The sequence below is a fragment of the Lepidochelys olivacea genome (genome assembly GCF_965140295.1).
Source record: "Lepidochelys olivacea isolate rLepOli2 genome assembly, chromosome: 11".
Lineage (NCBI taxonomy): Eukaryota > Metazoa > Chordata > Testudines > Cheloniidae > Lepidochelys > Lepidochelys olivacea.
The window spans coordinates 80,702,917-80,721,357 of record NC_140421.1 but is presented as its reverse complement, the minus strand read 5'-3'; the positions used below and the strand labels follow the sequence as shown (position 1 = coordinate 80,721,357).

Sequence of the window (18,441 nt, the reverse complement as noted above, 5' to 3'; positions counted from 1 at the left end):
CTCATCCCAGGCCCCAGCCTAGCAACACCCCCAGCCAGAACCCTTGCACCCCCACACCCCAGTCCTCTGCTCCAGACCTGAGCCCCTCCCACACTCCTGCCACACAGCACCTCCATAGTGGTGCACATAAAATTCATTACACGCATGGATGCAAAAAATTAGAGGAAACATTGCCTTACAATCAGCAACTCAGTCATCTTTCTAAACCCGTGGTTCTCAAGCTATTTACCATTGTGGGCCTCATATGCAACTCTCTCTGTGTTATGTGGGCTGCATCCACACAACATATATACTACCTGTATGGTCCTGAGGATGTCACACGGGCTGCAGCTGCAGCCTGCAAGCGGCCCACTAGGTGCGGGTTGAGAACCACTGAGCTTCTTGATCTATGAATTCATGGTAACTATAGGGAATAAACAGCAGAGCCCTGCTAGACTCTAATTTAAAAGAAACATGTAAAGAGACTTTCCTGAAGGTCCCATCTCACCCCACGAAGGCCCATTCTCACATTCTTCTCCTCTCCTGATGAATGAATCTAAGAAACTCAGACCCATGTTATTCCTCCTCCTGCACAGCAGGAACATCACAAATAAACCATCATCCCAAGGCCAAGGTCAGGACATTGCATTTCAAACCTCATGGAGACCATTATTGCTCCTGAATGTATCCATTTTATTAAACAATATACTATCAAGTAGAAATGAGAGGTTACAGAGCATAAGATAAACTCTATTCTGTGTGGGTGCTTATACCATGCTCATCCCCACAGTACGTGAGCACCCCTACATATCCATGGTGTAATAAGCAGCCTGTTTGTTCTCTTATCCTTTCCTGGGGGAGAAGTGTGTGCAGTGTTCTGACGGGTTGGGCCCCCTTTCCCAGGGTGCCACTGGATGTGTTGGGGTCCCACTGAGTGTGCCTGTCCCCCTAGCCTGCCCCCCCCCACACTCTGTGCTGCTGGGTCAGGCTCTCAAAGCCCTCTTTCCAGCCACACAAGTAGGGACACGCCCAACTATAGAAACACTCAGAGTCTGTGATCAGCTCTCTGTAGGAGAGCTCAGCTCAGGGAATTGCCCAGCACTCTGGTACGGTTGCCAACTCTCCTGTGGGGAATTAACTTAAATGTAGGAGTTCATCAGAGGACATTCAGAGAGTCTTGAAAAATCATAATCAAATCCCATCACAATGTAGGAATCTTATCCCAGCCTCCTGCTCTGCATGACTCTGTTCCAGGAATGGGATTTTATTCTCTGCTTTATATCCATTGCATATCCCCATTACACGGCCACTCCAGCCTGGCCTGACGCTCTGAGGTTCTTGGGAACTGGCAAAGACGTTATTCACTTGGCCCTTCCCTATTCAGGGCACTTCAAGGATTGCTTGCCTGTGTGGATTCTCTGATGTTTAGTAAGGTGAGAGCTACACCGGTATGTTTTCCCACAGGTCAGGCACTTATAGGGCCTCTCTCCCGTGTGTACTCTCTGATGTACAATAAGTGCTGACGGTACCCTGAAACTTGTCCCACACTCAAGGCATTTATAGGGTTTCTCTCCCGTGTGTACTCTCTGATGTACAAGAAGGTCTGAGCTCTCCCCAAAGCTTTTCCCACAATCACAGCATTTGAAGGGCTTCTCTCTTGTGTGTACCCTCCGATGCCTGCTAAAGATTGAACTGTCACTGAAGGATTTTTGGCACTCGGGACATTTATAAGGTTTCTCTCCAGTGTGTTTTCTCTGATGTGTAGTAAGAGCTGAACTGTATCGGAAGCTTTTCCCACAGGTCAGGCATGTATAGGGTTTTTCTCCTGTGTGGATCTTCTGGTGTTCATTGAAATGTGATTTATCACTGAAGCTTTTCCCACAGGTCAGGCATGTATAGGGCTTTTCTCCTGTGTGGATTCTCTGGTGTCTAACAACTTGTGAGAGCTGAACAAAGCTGATCCCACATGTGGGGCACATATAGGGCTTCTCTCCTGTGTGGAGTCTCTGATGGTTAATGAGAGTAGTACTTTGAGAAAAGCTTTTCCCACACTCAGCACATCTATAGCGTTTTTCTCCCATGTGGATTGTCTGTGGAGTAATATGGGCTGAACTCCCAGGGAAGCTGTTCCCACAGTCACCAAACATACTGGGTCTGGCTCCAGGGGGATTCTCTGCTGGGCAGTTTCTTTGATTTTTCCAACCCCTCTGCTCCGGTGAGCTGATTCACGCTGTCTCTGCCCTGGCTCTTTTCCCGGATGCCCGTATGTGGTTCCCCCTACTCCAAGACTCCCAGCTGAGGATTCTCCTCCTTGGTCTCACTCACCGTCCCAGAGACAGAGAGATAATCCAGTTCAGAGTCACGCCCTGTGCTGCAGAAAAAAGGGGACAAACCAAAAGGGGAGTGGTAAAGGGGAAACACACCAAACAACTGCCCCCAAATCCTTCCCCAGAGACAGAAAGGAGGGAACCAATTATGCCACCTAATTCCAATCTGGATAGTTAGGAGAGTTTGTTTCCACATGGGCACACAGGATTGATAAAAACTCAAGAGTGGCATTTGCCATGAGAATGTAAAACACGATTTCGGAGCCACTTTTGCCCATCCCTTACCTCTGCAGGCACATCTCAGTATCTCTCTTTCCCCCTCTCCGTGGAGACTGGGGACCCACAGCTCCTCCCTTCACTCCAGCCAGGAGATCATGTCAGGTCTGGAAATGGGAATTCCTACTTGGGGCTCAAGCAAACAAATGAGCAACATGAAGTTAGGGCCCAACATTCAGTTATCTCAATAAGTGGCCTGAGTTTCAAAAACGTTGGGCCTGCAACACGGGGGTTCAGTTCTGAGTGTCCAGAGCTATTGATACCAGGCCACTTATTCCGCTGCCTGAATATGGATTTGGAAATGTACTTTTAGGGTCCTGTAATTAAAATTCCTGGCCTTGGTCATTTGATTATAGCACAGACTCTGCCCTGCCACTGGGAGTAAATCTGTGAGACATTTTTAGATCTGGTCAGTAACAGAGATTTAATAAACTCAGTAATGCCGCTCAGATGGCTAAAGAAGTGTGGGCAAAATCAGATCCTAAGTTAATAAACAAAACTTACCAAATGGAAAAAGAAATCAGTGTGTGTGAAGAATGGAGAGCTATTGAGCCCTCAGAAAACACACACATCACAGGTCATTTTTAACCGGAGCTGAGAGACAAGCATGTCTGACCTAGGAATTCTCTCTGCATCAAACGTAAAGTTACCAGCCTAAATCCTTCTGCTACCCAATTAGTTCAAAAGTTGATAACACTTTTTAAAAATAATGGTAAAAGGGTCATTTTCCCCTTGCTCAAAATGAGGCTAAGTGGTGCTTTTTAATCTGTTTCCATTACAAATTCACTCTGGACAGAGACTTTCTATCCTAAAGATGAACATAGGGACTGCTGCCAGACTGGCTCAGACCAAAGGTGCATCTAGTGACTTTCAGCAGTTTGTAAGTAACTGAAAAGGTCCCTTTAGAATGAAATTGTGCAGCCAAAGAGCATAATCAAAGATGCCTCTTTGGGGGACCCCCCTGACCCTGTCCCCAGGGCAGCGCGTCCCCCGAGCAGCGCGGGGAACCAGGCGGAGGCACGAACTAGCTTTTTCTCTCCCTGCCCCTCCCCTTCTCCCCAGGACAGTCACTGCCCCGGGGCGGGGGGCTGCAGGGAATGGGGCTGGGCAGGGCTGGGAGCCGGGAACCTCCCTCCCCCCATTGCTCCTGCTGTCCCTGGCTCCCTCCTGCCCCCTCAGGCCGGGAGACTCGGGCCCTGGCCCGGCTCGGGGCGGTCGCTCTCCCGGGGCCGGCTCGGCTCCTGCAGGCGCAGGGGGGCAGAGCCCAGGAGGGTCCGGGGGTGGGGGGCAGCAGCTATGGGACTTGCACCCCCCGGGAGCAGAGCTGGGGCGGGGAGGGGCCTTCGGGGCAGAGTCACTTCCCTGCCCGGCCCCCGCGCTTTCCCCAGGGGCCCCCTCACCTGCAGGCTCGGTCCACGCTCGGCTCACAATGGAGGCGGCGGCGGCGGCAGCGTGTGACCCGGGAAGTCCATCCCCAGCTCTGCGGAGAGACGAGAGGGGAAGCCCGGAAGCTGGAAGCCCGGCCCCGCTCCCTGGGATCGGTTAGTCTGGCTGCGGAGGGGGTGACGGAGGCTCAGTGACAGCTGCTGAAGCCGCTGCCCCCCTGCGCTGCCCTCACTCGCCAGCCCCTCCCGCTTCCTGCAGCAGCCACGGGGCGGGGCGGATGGGGCGGAGAGATGGGCGGGGGCCCAAGCCCTGGTCGGAGGCGGATAAAACCGGGGGGGCAGAGGGGAGGATCTAGGGAACAGCAAAAAGAAGGAGGAGTACTTGTGGCACCTTAGAGACTAACCAATTTATTTGAGCAGAAGCTTTCCTGAGCTACAGCTCACTTCATCGGATGCTTTTTGCGGATACAGACTAACACGGCTGCTACTCTGAAACCTGTCAATATGCAATCCAGGGAACAGGGTGCGCGACTCTTGGAGTAGCCAGAATAAAAGCTGTGTGATGGGGGTACTTCACTCTGAGCAGAGATGAAAGCGGCAAGAGCTGGTGCACCCTACTGGGGCAGCCCGGCTTCCCCAGGGGGCAATTTAAATTGCCTCCAGAGACCTGCTGCTAGATCCCTGGGCTAGTGGCTGCGGGGCTCCGGGGGGCTAGTTAAAGGGCCGGGGCAGTAGAAGCAGGGGAGCTGCAGGCCCTTTAAATAGCCCCCAGAGCCCTGGGGTAGCGGGGGCTCAGGGGGCTATTTAAAGGGCGGGGGCTCCAGCTGCTATCTGAAGGACTAGGGCGGCAGGGGCAGCTGGAGCCCAGCCGCTTCCCCAGGGCTCTGGCGGCTAATTAAAGGACCCGCGGTAGAAGCAGGGGAGCCCCTGGCTGCTGCTGCTGCTGCCACGAGGGGAGGGGGCGGAGAGGGAGGAGGAAGGGTGGGGCACTTACCTTACAGGGTGTGCTGGGGCTGGCTCTGACCCCCTCAGTCCCGCCCCTTCCGGGGGCCAGAGCTGGCCCCAGCATATAGGTAAGTCCATCGACTTACTTTCACCCCTGATTCTGAGTGACACATGCTGGAGACTGCTGGAGTCAGATCCCCTTGAGGGATTTCTAAATATCACAGAGGACAATTTCCTGGCTCAAAAATTGCTGCATCCCACACAAATGCTATATGAGACCTCTTCCTGACGGAGAAAGAATTGATCAGAGAACTAAACATCAGTGGTAGTTTGACTAAAAGTCATTGTGACTTGAGCACATTGTTATATGCAAACACAGAACAGAGTCCAGGTGAGTAATATACATGCATATTTTGTGCTTTAAAGGGCAGTTTCATAAAGCGGAAAATGAATTGAGCTGAATGAGCTCAGAAGAAGAATTTAAATGGAACAAATGTGAATGAGAATTGAGTGATGTTTAAGAACACTTTAGTCAATGCCTAGAAGTTGACAATTGACGAAGGCAGCAAACTGGCAAAAAAACCCACAAACCTGACTTAGAGGGGAACTGAAGGCAGTTCTATAAAATCAACCTATCCACATCAGCTCCGGGCTCCAATCCAGGGCCCTGCAGTGCACAGCCAAGGCCTTCATCTGCTCCAAGCAACATTGACAAGAGGCAGTGGGTTCAAACTGCAGATCTAGAGTCAATCCCAGGAGAAACTTCCTCACTCACAAGCAGTAGGACAATGGAACAGAGGAGGTCACAGAGGCTTCTTCGTGGAGGTTTTCAAAAGGGGGGCTGGGTAGCCATCTGTCTCAGACGCAACAAACCCTGCATTTTGGCTGGGGGTTAGACTAGTGGAGTAGTTCTCAAACCGCGACCCCCTTCTGACAATAAAATTACTGCAGGACCCCAGGCAGGGGAACGGATGTCCGAGCCCCGCTGCCAGGTAATGACACTTTCCTATGGGGAGCAGTTTAATACACTACACCTGAAGGGGGTTGAAGATGGGCAGGGGATGTGAGAGCCAGAGGGCATTGAGGGGGGAACAGGGATGTGGGAGGGGACTGGAGGGGGGTGAACAGGGATGTGGAAGAGGGGAGGAACAGGGTTGCAGCGGGTGGGAGGGGGCCACGGGGATGTGGGGCTGCTGGAGGGAGGCTGGGGAAACACACAGGTACCAGGGGGAGAATTCTGGGGCTCAGGGGAGCAGAGCTGGACTACAGGGAAACTCGGGTGGGGATAAAGGGAAGGAAATGGGGGTGTGGGGGGAGGGGCTGTGGAGAGGCTGGAGGGAGAATATGGACCAAACAGAGACTGGCTCCGGAGGGCAGAGCTGGGAGGGGGATGGGGAGGGATACAGTGGAGCTCCCCCAGCCCATTGGGTAGGAGAGAGGGAGGGGCTGACCCGTCCAGCAGCCAGTGGGGAATCTTTTTCAGGGATATAAAAGGTTAACTGGGAAGCACGGGGTTTACCAGTTTGCTTACTGGTTAACTGGACCTTGCTGGTTAACCCTGCGGGCCAGCCAGCCACCCTGGGTCAGAGGAGCCCCGGCCACAGCGGGCTGGCTAGACCTGAGCCATGGCCGCAGTGGGCTGGGGGGGTGTGGAGCAGCCCCGGCCCCAGTGGGCAGGCAGGATCCTGGACACAGACACACTGGAATGACTCCAGCCCTGTCTGCGGCAGGCAAGCCGGCCTGGAGCAGCCCCTGCCGTGCTTGGCCGGCTGGACCCCAGCCCTGGCTGCCCTGCGCCAGCCCGCTGGAGAGACCTCAGGTAAAGTGGTTAACCGGTTAAATGATATCATTTGAATCGGTTAACTGTTGTAATTGATATTTACATCCCTAGGCCAAACAAGCATGGGGGTGCCATCAGAGTTCCCTCTAAAGGCTCAGAATTTACAAGGCAAATATTCTCCTCTCCCACGCCCATGTGCGCACCCCCTGCTCCTAATTTAGTCTTTGTTTTATTAAGACAATCTCATTATGTGGGCGTCTGACTGGTGAATGATAAATGCTTGGGGCTGACAGGACTGAACCGGGCCCTGCTCCGAGTTCCGTGTCAACCCGAGTCGCTGTTAGCAACAGCAGGCAGGGAGCCCAGCTGGCCTTTTTTTTTTTTTTTTTTTAAGTTTGACTCATGCTCAGGTTCAGTTCCATTGAATATGTTCAGTTTCATTTCTGGTTCAAGCCACCCAAAGAAACAAAAATAGAAGTTCAGTGACAGGTTTAAATCCTATTTCGAGCTCAGTGGAGGTAAATCCAGCTGCAACTTAGAATGGAAACTGTTTTGACTTTTGATTATTTATTTATTTTGTAACTTAAACTTTAGGTGACTTTTCCTAGTGTTTTTGTGTTGTCAAATATACACGATTATTTTTTTCCCTAAACAATCTGTTTGAGAAACCTAAGAAACCATATTTAAACATATGCTTTTGGAACCTCTACAGAGAAAGGATACATTTGAGGCCTGGAAGTTTTCTTTTGACACTCCCTTGTGTTGCTGTTATTGCCAATATGATTTTTGCTAGTTGATTTAGCATGGGCATGACATTTTTCAGATGTTCCCAGTACTGTAGTTTGGTATGTTTTCTTTCTTATGGAGATGTGGCCCATCTGCGAATGAATCAGGCATTGGCCCATTCTTTTTTGGGGCTTTCCATCGTCCAGATATCACTTCTTTTTTAGATATTTCACAAGCGTTCAGAAGAAATTTCCATTCGTCTTTCAATTTCAGATGTGTCTGACATTGATTCTCTGACATCATTATTTCTGACTCAAACATTTCCATCTTCATCCATGTTTTGGTGTCATGAAATTTTGCCTTGACTTTGTCCTCTGCTGACAGTGGGGTTGATGTCTAGGATCAAGATATATATACAAGAAAAACAGATCCCTCTGGGATAGGGGTGGGGGGGTTAGAGGTGGGTATCACCCCCCCAGAGGGGGCTGGGAGGCAGCTTCAGTGGGGAAGGGAATTTGGAGCACGAATCCTGCCTCAACTGGAGCAACTGGAGGGAGGAGCTGCCCCAGGGGGTGGGGATGGTGGGAGGAGGCATGTCAAGGGGAGAAGTTTGGGGAGCCATTACCTTTGTCCTTGGCCTTGAAGAGTTATTATGAACTTCGGGGCCCAGGGAGCACCCTTCTCTCCCCAGGGGGGCATCTCAGAGGTGGCTCATCTACCTCTGGGCCCCACCTCTGCCTCTCATGGTGTGCAGGCAGCTCCCAAGGTTTTCTTCTCCCTCCCTGCTCTTGCGGGCTGGCCCCCTTCTCTTCTCATGCTCTTCTCACTATCCTGGGGCAGGCCTTTCTGGGGCCATAACCAGCTCATTGGCTAGTTTGTTGTCTTCTCTTACAATGAAAGTAAGATCTCTATATGTTTTTTTAAAACATAATGAGCTTTAACAATGCTGAATCTTTATTTTAACTGGTAACAGCCCCTTTCCCCCTTTTTTTGTTCAGTTCCATTCTGGTTCAGTCAGTAAAACAAATGTCTGGTTGAGATTCCGTTCAGGTTCATGTAGAAAATCCTGGTTTGAACTGGGTCTCCAGTTCCACTATGGGTCCAGATGGGCGAATGAAATCAGCATCCACCTGACTGTCCCTGGGGGCTGCGGGGGCAGCACAGGGGGACTCAGTCATTAGCTACCCCCAGCAGAGGACTCTGGTCATTGCTCAGGCCGAGGAGGCCAGTGTCAGTCTCTCTCTGAGCTCAGAGACTGGAGCCCTAGAGCTCACTGGGCTTCCTGGGGCAGATGCTGCTGCCTCTGTTGTAATCTGGAGCCTGGGTGAGCAGTTGCTGAGTGGGATCTGTGCTGGGACAGGTTTCAGAGTAACAGCCGTGTTAGTCTGTATTCGCAAAAAGAAAAGGAGTACTTGTGGCACCTTAGAGACTAACCAATTTATTAGAGCATAAGCTTTCGTGAGCTACAGCTCACTTCATCAGATGCATATCGTGAAAGTCTGCTGCAGTTTCCACGATATGCATCTGATGAAGTGAGCTGTAGCTCACGAAAGCTTATGCTCTAATAAATTGGTTAGTCTCTAAGGTGCCACAAGTACTCCTTTTCTTTTTGTGCTGGGACAGACCATCACTAAACCTCGCTCTGTGCCCAGCCGAGGGGGGATTTTCTCCTGTGTCTGGAACTATCCCTCTGGGGCAGCCCTGGGCTCTGCTGGCATCAGCCCCTGAGCCAGAGACTGCAGGTGATAAGAGAGATCTGGGGTAAGAGTAGGAGCCAGGTTGGAAAGTGACTCTGCAGAAATGGCTCCCGCTTGCCCCATCTCTGCTCCTGAGTGTCTGCGTGTCACAGAGCTGCTGCCCTAACGCACCCAGCTCACACCCCCGTTAGCAGTGGCTGTAGCTATTGGAGAGGAAATGCCCACGGGAATGGCAGGACAGTGACCAGTTCTTCATGCAGGAGGGAGCGTGGAGAGACTGGAAGGGGCAGCTGGAGCAATCAGTGGGGAGAGAGGTTTCGGGCATCCAGCCTTGCCCAACTCCATTCACTGCAGCCCCCTGGGGCAGATTGACTTTCCTGGGGAGAGGCAGGGAGAGCAAAAGACAGGTCCTGGCTCTGCCTGGTGCCCACGCTGCTGGGGGAATGTGCTGCTGGGGGGACAGTGTCAGGGGAATCCCCCAAAGAGGTGCCTTTGATTCTGCTTTTTTCTGGCATTTGGCTCAGAAGCTCTGTTCCTGGGACGGTGTAAATGTGTCTCATGGATTTAGTCCCAGTGGGAGAGGTCGGGACTGTGCTGTAATAATGTCACTGAGGCTTCTCCCAGCATGGCAGAGTCTAGAGTGTCTGCAGGGAAAGAGCCTGGGGGGAATCGGGGTGTGAAAGGTCAGCTCCCAGACTGCTGCGCTGGGCATCACAAAATGGGGAAGAGATGGCCAGCCCTCTGTGGAGATAGAGGTGGTTAGGGACTATTTAGAAAAGCTGGACGTGCACAAGTCCATGGGGCCGGACGAGTTGCATCCGAGAGTGCTGAAGGAATTGGCGGCTGTGATTGCAGAGCCATTGGCCATTATCTTTGAAAACTCGTGGCGAACCGGGGAAGTCCCGGATGACTGGAAAAAGGCTAATGTAGTGCCAATCTTTAAAAAAGGGAAGAAGGAGGATCCTGGGAACTACAGGCCAGTCAGCCTCACCTCAGTCCCTGGAAAAATCATGGAGCAGGTCCTCAAAGAATCAATCCTGAAGCACTTGCATGAGAGGAAAGTGATCAGGAACAGCCAGCATGGATTCACCAAGGGAAGGTCATGCCTGACTAATCTAATCACCTTTTATGATGAGATTACTGGTTCTGTGGATGACGGGAAAGCAGTGGATGTATTGTTTCTTGACTTTAGCAAAGCTTTTGACACCGTCTCCCACAGTATTCTTGTCAGCAAGTTAAGGAAGTATGGGCTGGATGAATGCACTATAAGGTGGGTAGAAAGCTGGCTAGATTGTCGGGCTCAACGGGTAGTGATCAATGGCTCCATGTCTAGTTGGCAGCCGGTATCAAGTGGAGTGCCCCAAGGGTCGGTCCTGGGGCCGGTTTTGTTCAATATCTTCATAAATGATCTGGAGGATGGTGTGGATTGCACTCTCCGCAAATTTGCGGATGATACTAAACTGGGAGGAGTGGTAGATACGCTGGAGGGGAGGGATAGGATACAGAAGGACCTAGACAAATTGGAGGATTGGGCCAAAAGAAATCTGATGAGGTTCAATAAGGATAAGTGCAGGGTCCTGCACTTAGGACGGAAGAACCCAATGCACAGCTACAGACTAGGGACCGAATGGCTAGGCAGCAGTTCTGCGGAAAAGGACCTAGGGGTGACAGTGGACGAGAAGCTGGATATGAGTCAGCAGTGTGCCCTTGTTGCCAAGAAGGCCAATGGCATTTTGGGATGTATAAGTAGGGGCATAGCGAGCAGATCGAGGGACGTGATCATTCCCCTCTATTTGACATTGGTGAGGCCTCATCTGGAGTACTGTGTCCAGTTTTGGGCCCCACACTACAAGAAGGATGTGGATAAATTGGAGAGAGTCCAGCGAAGGGCAACAAAAATGATTAGGGGTCTGGAACACATGACTTATGAGGAGAGGCTGAGGGAGCTGGGATTGTTTAGCCTGCAGAAGAGAAGAATGAGGGGGGATTTGATAGCTGCTTTCAACTACCTGAAAGGGGGTTCCAAAAGAGGATGGCTCTAGACTGTTCTCAATGGTAGCAGATGACAGAGCGAGGAGTAATGGTCTCAAGTTGCAGTGGGGGAGGTTTAGATTGGATATTAGGAAAAACTTTTTCACTAAGAGGGTGGTGAAACACTGGAATGCGTTACCTAGGGAGGTGGTAGAATCTCCTTCCTTAGAGGTTTTTAAGGTCAGGGTTGACAAAGCCGTGGCTGGGATGATTTAACTGGGAATTGGTCCTGCTTCAAGCAGGGGGTTGGACTAGATGACCTTCTGGGGTCCCTTCCAACCCTGATATTCTATGATTCTATGAAATGGACTAATGCTAATTCAGAAATCTCCCAAATTTCCCTTCTCACCCTGACAGGCTGCAGAATAACGACCCCGTTTTGCTCCAAACTCTCCCATCTTCCTAGGGGCCGGGGCAGGGAAATGGCTGTGGTGGATCCAGCTCAGGTAGGGGATTGAGGGGGAGAGGCAGGAAACACTCAGGGTGAGATGGGGGGGACAGGGTGTGATAAACCTGCTGGGACATGCTCAGCCTAGGGCCTGATTTATGAACAGACCCATTGGGAGTGTGAACATTCCCCCATTTCTGAAACAGGAAATAACCCCCTGGACAAGGCTGGGAAAACAGAGCAAAGTGCTGGCGCCTGAACCCCCTAAGCAGAGACTGCAGTGAAATAAAAAAGGGAGATGCTGGGATTCCTGTCCTTATTCCCTGCCCAGAGCCCTGCTTCCCACCTCCACCTGTTCCTATTAGTTGGATGGTAAATGGGAAGACCCCGCACTCCTCCTGCTGGGAGGGACAAGGAGCTCTCCCCTTCTCTCTGTTCCCTGCAGCCTCCTGGCCACTCTGAGCAGGGTGGGGTGGGATTCTGCTCCTCTGGTCTCCCAGACCTTTCCTAGTGTTGTGTTTCTTCCCCCATGAATAGTGGGATTGTGGCAGGGGCAGCAGGCACTGAGTGGGGGGCACCTGTTGTTTCAGATGCCGGTGACCTTTGAGGAGGTGGCTGTGTATTTCACCATGGGGCGGGGGGCTCTGCTGGACCCCTCTCAGAGAGCCCTCTACAGGGATGTCATGCAGGAGAAATATGAGACTGTCCCCTCAGCTATGTGAAGCCATGGGGCCTGCATTTCTGCAGCTGGTCAGGTTCTTCCCTGGTCAGTTAGATGTCAAGGAAATGGTTCACACAGTCCACCCTGCCAGCGTGAGAGAGGCATTCACCTCCAAATGCCCTCCAATGCAATAGGAGAGTCATGAACGTAATGGACATGCTAATTCATCCCCATCCCTCCAGTTATCACGGGGGCAGGAGCAGTGTATTATCCTCTCTACATTAATTCTCACTCAAACGCAGGATCTCTGTGCACATCCCTTCATGGGACTAGCTCCATGTGTGGGGAGGGCTCTGGGGCTTCAGACATAAGCAGGGGTTGAACACCAGAGCTGTGTGTGCCTCAGCAAATCCCCCAGAGCCCACAGACCCTGAAAATTCCTAGTGAGGGTATGATAACTCCCCCTCCTCCAGACATCAGCCTCTCCCAAGGGGGCTCAGTGACCATGTTCCCATCTGTTCACATCCCACAACCCCCCAGGAAATCATAGGGTCAGTTTTAACTCAATTTGTGACAAATACTGCCTGAATCCTCAGTGCACTCTGCTCATGTTTGATTTCACTCTCTGAGCAGGAGTCCCCATTCCCAACCTGCCCTGATTGACCAGCTGGAAGCAGGGGAAGAGCCGTGAGTCCCAGATCTCCAGGCCTCTGAGGAAAGCAACATCCCAAGAGGTACCTGCACAGGTGAGGAATCAGTGTCAGTGACACTGATTCCATCTGGCAAATGAAGGAAAAATCTGAAAATCCCCAAAATGTGGTGTGAGCCCGCCTCAGTTCTGTGTCATTTCACCCAGGTCAGGCTGTGGTCAGCAGGTATCGTATCATCATGGCAGATATCACTCGTGGCTTCCCACCCAGCCTGTTCACTGTCTGGAGTTTTCTCCCTGACTTCACTTCCCTGGGAGTGTTTGGATGGGGTGTGGAGACAGAATCCAATTTCTCAGTCTTCCCCACAGTTACTGTGTTGTGTTTTCCCTCTTTGCTACTCCCCTTTGTGCCCTTTCTATCAGCCCAGGAACTGACTGCTGCCTGGATTCTCTCTCTCTCCCGCAGCAGGTGACATGAGAATGAGGACAGGAATCCACAGCAGAAAGGTCCTGACCAAGTGGAACTGCAGGGGATGGTGAAAAGCTGGAAAGTATTTTTTCCCAGTGCTTGGAACAGAGAAAAGCCTGGCGTAATCAGCACAGGTCAGAGAGAAAGCTGGGAAACAGCCCATGGAAGAAAGTGTATGAATCCACTGAATGTGGGACAGGAGGACACTGAATGTGTCCCCAGGAAACCACAGCCCAGCAGACAATTCACAAAGAAAAGAAACCCTATAAATGCTTGGACTGTGGGAAAAGCTTTGTTCAGCAGTCTGGCTTTATAAAGCATGGGAGAATCCACACAGGAGAGAGGCCATATAAGTGCTTTTATTGTGGGAAAAGTTTCAGTGCACCATCAGCCCGTTACATTAGAAAACACATATGGGGTAGAAACCCTTTAAATGCTTGGACTGTGGGAACAGTTTCAGTCAGTGCTCAAGCGTTATTAAGCATGGGAGAACCCACACAGGGAAGAGCCCCTCAGATGTTCCTAGCATGGGAAATGCTGCAGTTGGAGCTAACACCACATTGGCCATCAGAGAGTCCTCCACATAGGAGAGAAATTCTCTCAGTGCCCTGACTAGGGCTGGCCATAGTAAAAAAACCCCTCCATTTCCTGGGGAGAGGCAGGGAGAGCAAAAGCCAGGTCTTGGCTCTGCCTGGTGCCCACGCTGCTGGGGGAATGTGCTGCTGGGGGGACAGTGTCAGGGGAATTTGCTGAAACAGACTAACACAGCTAACCCTTGCATAATGACAGGTTTCAGAGTAACAGCCGTGTTAGTCTGTATTCGCAAAAAGAAAAGGAATACTTGTGGCACTTAGAGACTAACCAATTTATTTGAGCATGAGCTTTTGTGAGCTACGGCTCACTTCATCGGATGCATACCATGGAAACTGCAGAAGACATTATATACACACAGAGACCATGAAACAATACCTCCTCCCACCCCACTGTCCTGCTGGTAATAGCTTATCTAAAGTGATCATCAAGTTGGGCCATTTCCAGCACAAATCCAGGTTTTCTCACCCTTCCCCCCCCCCCCCCCCCACACACACAAACTCACTCTCCTGCTGGTAATAGCCCATCCAAAGTGACCACTCTCTTCACAATGTGCCTCTGGTGCTGCGCTCGCAGGCTCAGCCCGTGCCAGGGCCCATGCGGCACCAGGAGGCTCTCAAGCTGCTTTGTGAAGAGGATCAAACCCCCATCAGTGTGGTGTGTGACAGATCCCGGGCGCACCGAGCTCGCACTGTGGTTGCCATAGAGGAAGCTGCCCAGGAGTACAAGGTAGGGAATTGCTGTCCAATCTAATGGGTAATAACTTTGGATTTTAATTACAGGTTAATGTTGGCAGAAATTGCCTGACACACGTGTAATTTGTCACTCAGCTGTGTGTAGCCTTCGTTGTTATATCAGAAGCTGTACAAATTAATGATACTCCAGCCTGGTCAGAAAGGCAACAGAAGCAGATTTTAAATTCGGCTGATGTGGGAAAGTTTTCTCTGAGCAGCTGAATCCTTTTCGAAGCCAGCTCCCACCAGTGAAATATGGGAACTCTCTCAGACCAGAAGCTGTGAAATGAGGAGTGAGGTTTGATTCACAAGAGCTGCAGGCCAATCTATGTGAGAATGCTGCCCTCAGGCTGGAGAAGGGGTGGGGTGGGTGTTACAAACTGTGGCTGTTATTATTGATTCATCACAGATTTTATTATTGTGATTTGCTTCCCAGCAGCCTCTACGATCTACCCCAGATGAGATCTAACCTCGACTGTGGGGGGCCCGGCACAAAACCCAGTGACGGACAATCCCTGGCCAGAGCCATTTACAGTCTGACAGGACAAAACAGACAAAGGGTGGAAGGGGAAACAGAGGCACAGTGAGGGGAAGTATCAGAGGGGTAGCCGTGTTAGTCTGGATCTGTAAAAGCAGCAAAGAGTCCTGTGGCACCTTATAGACTAACAGACGTATTGGAGCATAAGCTTTCGTGGGTGAATACCCACTTTGTCGGATACATGAGGGGAAGTGACTTGTCCAAGGTCCCTCAGCATGTCAGTGGCAGAGCTGGGTATAAAACCCTGGTTTTCCGAGGTTCAGGCTAGTGCCCTAACCACTAGGCTATCTAGTAGGACCTACAGTCATCTCAAATCTTGTGTTCTGGGTGGAAAACCAACCCCTACAAACACACGGTCAACCCTCAAAATCAAACCACCAAATCATTTCTGTTTGTCAGGAAAAGATCCAGGCCCGTTTGAAGTCTCTGAGGGAAGAGAGAGAAAAGCTCCTGCAATTGAAAGTAAATGGAGAGAAAAGAAGCCAGGAGTATCTAGTAGGTGCCCATTGTTTTTCACCTGCTGGGACATGGAGAGGGGAGGTTTGTTGGTAGATTTCTGTGTGGTGTGGGGAATGTGGGCTTGTGTATGTTTCTCTATGATCATGGGATACTCTCTGTGTGTGTACACACATGTGCATCACATATGTTCTCTCCTTGGAGGAGGACAACAGCATCTTCTGCAGCATCTAAAATGCATTTTAATTAACAAGTTAATTACTGTCCCCTGTGGCTTTCACAAAACTTCTTCCAAACTGCACTGACTATATCCCAGCAGTGCTGTGTGCCGGCGTCTGCCGTCATTTCTTGTATTTTTCTAATCATTTAATCATTTCTTTATTTTTTCTCCCCGATAATTCTATCAGTGTAGAGCTGAGTTCTGTTACCTGTTGCTCTGGATCTGGCATCTCAGGGTACGCCCACACAGCCAGCAGCAGTGAGCCTCCAGGTCCTGCTCAGCAGAGCTGGACTCATGAGACTCGCAGTAAAGCACTAAAAATAACTCTGTAGACAGCACTTTTAAACTGCAGCTCGGGTGGGAGCTCAGGCTCTGAAGTCCACCCCCTTCCCTCCCTAGGCTTCAGAGCCCAAGCTCCAGCCCCAGGCCCAATGTCTACACAGCTGTTGTTAGTGCGGTAGCGCGAGCCCCAAGAGCCTGAGTCTGTTGCCCTGGTCTCTGAGGCTCACTGCTGTGGGCTGTGTAGACGGACCCTCAGAGGCCACTGGGAACACAGTGTCGGAGCCATGTCTGACATGGAGACATCCCTTTAAGGGATATTGGGGCCAAATGGGAAGCTGTAGGAAAATCCTCTCCCTTGGAATCCCAAGGGATACTCATGTGTCAGGATGTGAAGAATCGCAGATTTCAAACCCCAAACCACAGGTCCCAGACTGTCACTGCATCCTATCGGCTCTCCGGAGCCAGCAGGGGAGGGGCTAGTGGAACTCTGGCCCACCAGAGGATCCACCTGCGAAGCTCCTGATTGGAGCACGCATTCGAATACATGACTTACGCCAGCAGGCATCACAGGAACTTGCCCACGCTACTGAGTGCACTCCAGATCGGCTGCTAGCCTGGACCCAGACAGTGGCTTGACCCTGGCATAGTTCCTGGCTCAGTTTGACCTGCAGTACCTCCGGCCCTGGACTTTCCTGCTTTCCAGTTACTTACTGTAAATAAAGCATTACAAACCATTCTTCCTGTTCATTCCACTTTCATGTCCCAGCTGCAGTTGTTGGGATTTGCTTCCTGACCTGGTTGTATCTCCCCAGCACCCACAAGGAATACTGGGAGAGTTTGGGTTTTACTGTGGTATGTTATTGTCCAGCCCGTGCTCTGTCTCTTGCCCAGGAATTGCTTAGCTGTGCTCTGTGGAGAGGTGCAATCCAGGGAGGGACTTAAGCACGGCAATGCTGAGCATCACAGGGTCTAGTTTTTAGGCAGTTAGAAAATCACAGGAACAACACTGTGATCCACAAAGCAGAGTTAGGGGCCTAAACTCCCTGTACAATGCATGGGCATTGAAGGTACCTCGCAATGTGATTCACAAAAGCCAATTCAGTAGGCAGGGAGCCATCTAAGCCAGTCAAGGGAGAGGCTGACAAAGGGAGAAGGGTGTCCTAAGCCTTTCCCACCTCTCACACATAGATGGCTAAATCTGGGCTGCAAAGGGGCATGAATCTCTACTTAGCAATTCAGTACTAACACTCAGGTGACCCAAACTGGTATCCAGCCATGCATTTGTCAATGAGGCCTAGGGGTCTGGGCCTCAGCACACCCCATTTCCGCCCCGCCCCCCGTGCTTCCCCTGCTGCCGAACAGCTGTTTGCAGTGCTCTGGGAGGAAGAGGGAGGAGCGGGGCCGCAGCGCACTCGGGGGAGGAGGCAGAGAAGAGGTGGGGGTGGGGCCTTGGGGAAGGGGGTGGAATTGGGCTGGGGCGGAGCAAAGGCAAGGCCTCTGCACTCCCCCTACACATACCCCCTCCAGCCCCCTGCCGTGAGCCGCTCAGGCAGGGAGCACCCCCACGACCCCAGTCCACACCCCCAGCCCCCTGCCCTGACTCCTGCACCTCGCACCCTGAGCACCAAACGGGAGTTCCTGCACCACCCCCACCCCCACACATTCCCACCTGCACCCCTTGCACCAAATGGGAGCTGCCCCAGGTAAGCGCTCCACACCCCAACCTCCTGTCCCAACCCTGAGCCCCCTCCTACATCCTAATTCCTGGCCAGACCCTGCACCCCAAACCCCAGCCTGCTCCTGCACCCTAACTCCCTCCCAAACTCTGCACCCCCTGCCCTCCCTGACTTCTGCAAGCCCCCACACCCCCAGCCATGACTCCTGTACCCCCTCACACCCCCCAGCCCCCTGTCCTTCCTGAATCCTGCACCCGCTCACATCCCCACTTGCACCCCTCACATCAAATGGAAGCTGTCCCAGGTAAGCACTCCACACCCCAGCCTCCTGCCCCAACCCCCAGCCTGCTCCTGCACCCTAACTCCCTCCCAGACCCTGCACCCCAATGTTTTTTTACATTTCTTTTAAACACTCTTATCCAAAGCGCTTTACAATAGTTAACTAACGGTACAAACAATATTTGGAAAGATCATTACGTGGTCCACCGAGACCCCCAGCGATTTTCAAGTGGTCTATGGAAAAATAAGTTTGACGACAAGAACAATCAAGGTCCCTCACTTTATTTTCAGTTACTGGCTATTACTGATAGGAGGAGGAGGAAGGAAAGAAAGAAAGAATGAAAAACGGGGG

The 18,441-nt window shown here is 51.6% G+C and overlaps 1 protein-coding gene and 1 long non-coding RNA gene across 6 annotated transcripts; one reads left to right on the top strand and one right to left on the bottom strand.

The window, feature by feature from the left end:
* Positions 1-648: 648 nt before the first annotated feature.
* On the bottom strand, positions 649-4,221 carry LOC311528640 (uncharacterized protein). 5 transcript variants are annotated; one of them, XM_084643911.1, is made up of 3 exons: positions 3,983-4,221; positions 2,592-2,715; positions 649-2,350 (listed from the first exon to the last, which is right to left on the bottom strand). In XM_084643911.1, the coding sequence occupies exon 3, from the start codon at positions 2,124-2,126 to the stop codon at positions 1,356-1,358; it is 771 nt and encodes a 256-aa protein (XP_084500037.1). In that variant the 5' UTR covers positions 2,127-2,350; positions 2,592-2,715; positions 3,983-4,221; the 3' UTR covers positions 649-1,355. The 5 variants fall into 5 exon arrangements, with proteins under 5 accessions (XP_084500037.1, XP_084500038.1, XP_084500039.1 ...); XM_084643912.1 differs by having other exon boundaries at positions 2,592-2,705; XM_084643913.1 differs by lacking the exon at positions 2,592-2,715.
* An 861-nt stretch (positions 4,222-5,082) lies between these two features.
* On the top strand, positions 5,083-14,255 carry LOC311528038. The gene is made up of 4 exons (XR_014713499.1): positions 5,083-5,303; positions 11,504-11,592; positions 12,829-12,929; positions 13,311-14,255. It is a non-coding gene; the product is annotated as an uncharacterized lncRNA (long non-coding RNA).
* Positions 14,256-18,441: the final 4,186 nt, after the last annotated feature.

Coding starts and splice junctions, on each gene's coding strand:
- LOC311528640 (XM_084643911.1), bottom strand. CDS start 2,126: ATGTTTGGTGACTGTGGGAACAGCTTCCCTGGGAGTTCAGCCCATATT.